Raw genomic sequence first — 7,597 nt, forward strand, 5'->3', positions numbered from 1 at the left:
ATATATATATATATATATATGTATGTATATATATGGTTTAGTCTATCTGGTCTCAAGCTGCACTATTTTTAACATCAGATTTTCTACTCTATTGGGGTCATCCTTGGGGACTTTATGAAGCTAGATCTACCCACTTTCAATCTAACCAAACCTTCTGTGGTCAGAATACTTGTGGAAAGAGATATTATTTTACCTCATGTTGGACCACAACTCATAATGGATATTGGCAACAAATCGTCATGGAACACAGATCTCCATATTGTACCCATTGTACGATGTTTAGGCAAATCCTTGATAAATGTCACAAGCTCCACCCTAATTTGAAATCCAAGGTTCAAGTGAATAAGGAATGGTCTCACCCCAATGCTCTGGACATTTTAGTTCCACTTGGGGAGGATACTACCAGACAAGAGGTGACTGTTGCCCCTATGGACCCCTCCATGACACTGCTGCTATTGTTACTGAGATTCATGTGATGTTGGCACCTTCAAACCTCATAGAAAACAATACTGAAGGACTATTACCTACAAAGGATAGTGTTCATACTGATAATGAGGAGAACCTCGCAGTTTCCCTTCTTCAAGAAGTATTCGGTGTAGAGGAAACTCATACTTCACATATACCATAACCTATTGTGGGTACTATGATTGATAATCCTTCTGCTACAACTCTACCACCTCATCAGACTGATTCTTCGGATGAGGAATGACAGTTTTACACTTCCAGGAGGAAGAAGAAGAATAGAGATCTACTTGAGCTCAGAACTCTTACGGATGATACTTTGGTTACTTCGGGTAATGATACGCACCTTACCAATTTGTTAGTTGGATCCCTTCCGAGAACTTGAGCCCGAGGCAGGACCATATTGGGATGACACTCACTTTTTCAGCGCCCTGGTGGTTTTGGGCTTTTTTAATTTTTATATGTACCCTTTTTGACTTTTTTGTTTGTGTTGTACCTCGTGGGTTGGGTGCCTATTGTTGGGCCCACCCATACAACCTATATGTATCTTTTCTCTTTAATGAATTAGCCCCTGGGCTTTTTTTTTAAATATATACACTGCATTTGTATATTATCATATAGTGTTGAAGGATTGATAAGTCATACATATATAAACACATTTGATATATAAATATTTATATATAAGTACATAAATTTAAGTCACTTATAATCGTGTATCGCCTTCGCTTATAGTAATTTATGATTCAATGTATGAATAATCATTAGATCTTTTGATATCAATAACATCAAAACATTTCTTTGTATATAAAAAAAATAGTTATTCATCTTACTTATACGTTATACAACTATCATTTCAATTCAAGGTACTCATTATATTCCACTAGTACAATTCTTTCAATATAATCAATACAATGACAAACTTGTAGATAGAGAATTTTACTAGCTACCTATCAAATTTATTGTAGAAATCCTGGGGATCAAGGATTGGAACATGCAAAACAGAAATACTTTTTCTTGGATGAAAGAACAGAAGACTCAATCCATTTATATATCGATCATGATATATGTAATAACTCGAGCATCTACTCCAAATGCATTTCCCATTTTTGAACATGTTATGAAAATCCACGAGAAGCAACTGATCGAACTGTATGTGCCAATTACCATTTAGCTAATAAGTCCGTGGATATTGAAGTTCCGCAAGCTGTACTTTCTGATACTGTATTTGAAGTAGTTGTTCGAATTCCTTATGAAATGCAACTGAAACAGGTTCTTTATAAATATATATATATATATATATATATATATATATATATCACATATATTATCATATAGCGTTAAAAGATTGATAAGTCATATATATATAAACACATTTGAAACATAAATATTTATATAGAAGTGCATAAATTTAATTCACTTATATTCATGATCTTAAGCACTTGATACACTTTTTGCAAATTTTGTCAGCAAATGTAGAATATCATTCTAGTTTGTTGGTCATACTGCATGTCTTCGTTTCTTATCGTTTATGCATTAATAAATAGTAGTAATTCACTGAGTTTGATTTGTCAAATTCACTCATTGATATTTACATATAGTAGGTTCTACCCAGTCATTTGGAGGACCTTTACCATAGGAGCAGACTTTTCAGTTTTAGATTTATTGTTGGGAATTTACATTTTTGCATTAGTTAATGTATTTACTTTTGGGTCTGGGTTGTTATTTCTTCATTTTGATTCAGTTTCTTTTCATTTATTTAATTAATTTTCTTTAGTTATAGGGGTTCTTAAACTCTTATTTATGAAAAGAAATAAAAATTATTTTTTCTTGTTTATTTTAGCTATTACTTGTGCATAATTTTTTCCTTTTGAGAATACAAAACATGTTCAATTCATTTCATCACGCCCTATGTTGTCAAGATGTATCGCCTTCCGAACTTGCGTGACACGAACACACTTAATTTTGGAGTTCCTCACGAAATTCCAACTACTATGCCAAAAGGTGTGTCCATATTTAAGAGTTCATCTTTATTCTACCTAATAAGGGGTTTAAATTTGTTTGTTGGGCAACATATAAATTTGTTTAAAACCAACCCAAAAACAAATCATTCCTAACAAACTCAATTATACATGATTATATGGCTCGCATAAAGATCAAATTGTTAGGTTGGACAAACATTGGTCATGCTTGCCCAAAATATTTGAAAATATTTGAATACCTTCTTTTTAAAGTTTGTGCTCCATTCAACCAATTTCTTAACTCAATATGCCACATTTCTAGTACTCAGTTCAAATAAACCCTCTTTATTTGGCTTGCCACATGGGGAAAGATGATAAGAAGCATTTGAAAATAGCCTAACTAGCTTCTCAATAGAATTGGCACTTATGTATAAAATACAAACCAAAAAATATTAATAAAAATTGAAGATATTCTCAATTAAGAGAATATATTTCATAAAAAAAATGGAATATTCATATTAGAAACTTTCTAATCAAGAAAATTTCATGACAACTAAATACAATTGCGAGGACAGCAGAACTGCAGTTTACATTGTTGGTTTTTTAAGTTTTGAGAGAACATTCAAAATAGTCCTCTATTCTTTGCAAGGGGGTCATTTTAGTCTCAAAGTCAATAAAATGCCAATTTAGTCCATAGTCATTTTTAATATAAACTGAAATAGTCTTCCACAGATGGTTACTTGAGCTCTAAATTAAAGAACTAATTTGTACCCAATGTAAACAATTAGGGGACTGTTTTGGTATTTTACTACTTAAATTTTATTTTTCAAGTAATTACTATAATTCCGATTTGCGCCTGTAAAAGCTATTCCTTATTGTAATATGGCTATAAGCCTATACAGCACTTATGAAACAGTTCCAAACATTTATTAAGTTCTCTTTTAATCACAGAAATTTCGAGTCAAAAAAAGATTTTTTTTCCTTTATATGAGCTAACAAGTTATCATTTCAATTTACCAATTGGTTGTAGATGTTTTATGATTGACTAACTACTTTTTCTATTTACTTTAACAGCTAATACACTCATTTGGTATCAATTTTGATTTTTTTTTGGAAAAAGATAACTTAATAAATGTTTGAAACTGTTTTATAAATGTTATATAGACTGCAAGCCAAATTAGGAATAACAGTCTATATAACAATTATAAAACAGTTTCAAACATTTATTAAATTCTCTTTTAATCACAGAAATTCTGAGTCAAGACAAGATTTTTTTTTTTCCTTTATTTGAGCTAACAAGTTATAATTTCAATTTATCAATTGGTTGTAGATGTTTTATGATTGAATAACTACTTAATTATTTACTTTAACAACTAATACAATCATTTGGTATCAATTTTGAGTTTAGCTTGGACTCACGCACACACATACACACACACGCAGAGAGAGAGAGAGGGAGGGAGAGAGAGAGAGTATTGATTCAATATTGCTCAGCTACTTTAGATTAAAATGGCAAGGTATCTTGAATTAGCGAGAGGTTAAGAAAAAAGCATGTTGAAAGTTGCAAATCTTAAGCTTTCTATAATCATCTTGACAACTATTCTCATTGTCTTGCCCTAAAATAGTTAGCATAGTTCTAGATTTGCAGAACTCTATTTTGATCTCATCTTCTCGCAGTTATAAAAAAAACAAAAATAAAATAAAAGAAAGGGAGAGAGAGAAGCTCTATTCCTTAACATCGACCAATATGGCATCCTAAGCAAGCACATTAAGAAGTATCCTTACACCATGCATTCGCCTCACTGAAATCGCATATACAAAAGTAACTTTAAATCAATATTAAAGAAATATTTCAACTGAAGCTTTTTTTATTAAATCTAAAGTTCTCATACCTAACCTTTTATCTTTCCTTCACGGGCAAGCTTGTAAAGGCCTTTTGGATCCCTTGCTTCACAAATCTCTAAAGGCATGTTCATGAAAACCTTTTAAAAAGCTTCAATAAATCAGTTAGCTGCTTTATAGATCAATGAAACTTTCAACTAATTGCAAAACAGCATAAAACACCTACTTCAATAAAATTTGACTCCGGTAATAGTGCACGACAAGAATCACGGTCTTTCCTGTAGGGAGAAATTAGGCTAGCAATACAGATCAAGCCAGCATCAGCAAATAGCTTAGCTACCTCACCTACAATGAAAGAAAACATGAAATCAATAACAAGACTGCCGCTTGATGATATTCACCCTACACAAATATAGAAATTTACATATATACAACACGTTCTTATATATTTATATGTCAAAACATCTAAAGTTTTATATTTACACTTATAACATCTCCGTGTCAGAAACATATACATGAAAATTTGTATTTCACTTTAATATGTGATGTGATTTTAAAGATTTGAATGTTATGCATGTAAATATGAAAGCTTAGGTGTTCGTGTTAGATATGTAAATACATAAAAATTGTGTGGTATGCATGTAAATAACTTAAATAAAGTTATAAAAACAATTCATAATTGATATGTGCCTAGAATTTCCCATAACCTTATTTTGAAATAAAGAATCAAAGAAATAGATGTAGATGTCGAGATTCAAAACCATACTTACCAACTCTACGAATATTTTCTGCACGATCATCTGGTTTGAAGCCAAGATCCTTGTTTAGCCCATGTCTGAGATTATCACCATCAAGGATGTATGCGAGCTTTCCCCTGCCATGGAGGTCTCCACCCAAACTACAAGCCAATGTGCTCTTCCCTGATCAGAAATTAAAGATATAAACCGGAGGTTGAATATATTAGAAGATTTTTTTACGACTATTCTGATCTGATGGTCATTCTGAAAAACATCTATGTTTTTCGGTACAAGTTTTCACACAAAACAATTCTGTGATATTTAAGTTTTTTGAACTGTAGAAAAAACAGCATAACAGAACAAAAAAGAAAATAAAAAAGAACTTTATCTAAATTTAATGGATTACAATTCGCTGACTATCTGTAATAGAGGCTAAGGAACTAAAAGATCTCTTCATGCTGAGATATCATATCAACTTTGGCCAAAGGAGCTTACAGCAAATAAAAAGGGAAATTTACATACATGACACACAATTCTTATGTATTTAAATATCTAACATCCAAAGATAGATATTTACACTTATAACGCCTTGGTGCCATAAACCTATGCATGAAAATAAGTATTTCACTTTTAAGAGGAAAATGGTAGTGGCGTTTTTTATGTGATGTTAAAGATTTAAGTGGTATGTACCTAAATATCAAACTTTAGATGGATGTGTAATGAATATAGGAATTGTGTGGTATGTATGTAAATGCCCCTAATAAAAAACCATATGAAGAAATCCTATAAGAAAATCTTGCAAGGAATTGCTTATCTTCATCAATTTGCAATAAGGTTTGCTTCCTTCTGTATAAGTCTCTATAAGTGATAAAGACTTGACAAAAAAATATCTCAATGTGAAAATGGGTGGTTATGAGAAATTCCTTAAAGAAAATTCTATAAGGACTTTCTTGTATTATATTTGTTCCAAAGGAAAATAGCTAGACAAATAAAACACAATGCTTTTTCATGTCAAAGGGCAGAAAAACCTATGCAAATAATGATAACATGACTTTGCTTAAGAAAAAAAGCAGCTTTGGCTCTAGACTAATATCTCCTCCATGACTTCGTAATTCCAAGTATCTCATGCTAAGATAATTACAACGCAGCTGTTTTGTTTGATAAGAAAATAAGACTGTTTTTTAGATTGAAAATGATAAAAGAGCTTTTAGTGCATTTTTAATGCTACTTGAAGGCTTTTTATGCATGTCAATGAGCTAAAAAAGCCATTTTTCTTGGATGACTAAGCTTTAAGGGCTGTTTGGCTATAGGTAGCATTTAGATAAACATGCAAATCTAGATTTAATAAATCCTGAAAAGATTAAATCTTAAAATTGTTTAGGATGAAAACTTTTAAATCCTACCAAGTTCTTAGAAATTATATGGCTATTTGTTACAGAATCTAACATTTGTGAGGAAAAATTCTTAAACCCATTAAATCCTGTGAATGATAGGATATAACAAATCCTGAATTTAACCATTAAAGTACCAAATTATGATTTATCAAAAAACAAGATTTATTATCAAAATCCCCCAAAACATTTTCTTCTTGAAGCAAATCAATTTATTTTTCTGCTATATATTGATTCATGTCATATAAAAAATAACAAAACTAACAATTAGTCGAACCTCGAACAAGAAAAACACAAGCAAAAAAAGAAAACCCATAAATTCCACTTATGTTAAAAACGAAAAAGAAAGGTAAGTACAGATCGCAAACCTGAGCCACTAAGTCCCGTGATCCAAACAACACAGCCTTTCTGATTCAAAAGCTTCTGCCTCTCCAGCCTTCCAACCGAACATTCTTGCCAGAAGATATTTGTGACCTTCCCCAGAGAAGCCATTACAGATCAGTCAATTACCTGCGCAATGATCCATCACAGACACAGAAGACTTAAAGAAATCACAACATTGACAAAGAACAAAAGAAAAAAAAAAGCTTGGCGGAAGAGAAAACAATGTGTCTACCTTTCGAATCGAATACCACCACTTCGTAAATTTATCAAAATCCACAAGGGAGAAACCCTCAAAACCACTCTTGTAAAAGCGTATTTCCTTGATTTTCGGCAAAGTTTAGTTAATAAAAGATTGATAAATTTGAAATCAAATTCAAGGCAGCAAGAACCATGCATAAATCCCTTGATCTCAACAATGCTATCTAAGGAATTGTCTTGCAGGTTTTCCGATTCCTGTTTTGAGACACGGAAGCTTTTACAGAGCAGGGAAGAAGAAGGAAACCTGTGCACAAGAGTTTTTTATTGGGAGTCTCGAATCTAACTAATTCATTTCCTCCTTCCCGGGGCTCCTTCGAATATAAATACGTTGCACGAAAATTAATACGAAGATTTACATACATGCCACTCAATTTTTATGTATTTATATATTAAAATCTAAACTTCAAAAAAAAAAAAAATATATATATATATATATATATTATATATATATATTTATTGGTCAAAAGTAAAATAAAAATATTTTTTTAAAGTTATATGAAAATTTTGAGTGATATAAATATAAAAAATAAAATTATAACCGACTCTTGAGAAGTATTTATGTAAT

General features: G+C 31.3%; 1 protein-coding gene across 5 annotated transcripts in view; it reads right to left on the minus strand.

Annotated features, from left to right (window-relative positions):
* LOC110031368 (adenylyl-sulfate kinase 3-like) overlaps window positions 1–7,330 on the minus strand; it is a 21,788-nt gene extending 14,458 nt beyond the window's left edge. The window contains exons 1-6 of one of the 5 annotated variants that reach the window (XM_020734535.1): window positions 7,277–7,330; window positions 7,007–7,093; window positions 6,759–6,900; window positions 5,033–5,182; window positions 4,489–4,607; window positions 4,318–4,402 (exon numbers count right to left, since the gene is read on the minus strand). In XM_020734535.1, the coding sequence (XP_020590194.1) occupies window positions 4,318–4,402; window positions 4,489–4,607; window positions 5,033–5,182; window positions 6,759–6,882 (478 nt within the window). In that variant the 5' untranslated portion in view covers window positions 6,883–6,900; window positions 7,007–7,093; window positions 7,277–7,330. Of the gene's footprint in view, window positions 1–4,312; window positions 4,403–4,488; window positions 4,608–5,032; window positions 5,183–6,758; window positions 6,901–7,006 lie in introns of all 5 variants that reach the window. The other 4 variants (XM_020734534.1, XM_020734537.1, XM_020734538.1 and 1 more) reach the window with 4 other exon arrangements.
* Between the last annotated feature and the right edge of the window lie 267 nt (window positions 7,331–7,597).

The sequence above is a fragment of the Phalaenopsis equestris genome, unplaced genomic scaffold (assembly GCF_001263595.1).
Source record: "Phalaenopsis equestris unplaced genomic scaffold, ASM126359v1 Scaffold000803, whole genome shotgun sequence".
In the NCBI taxonomy this organism is placed as follows: domain Eukaryota; kingdom Viridiplantae; phylum Streptophyta; class Magnoliopsida; order Asparagales; family Orchidaceae; genus Phalaenopsis; species Phalaenopsis equestris.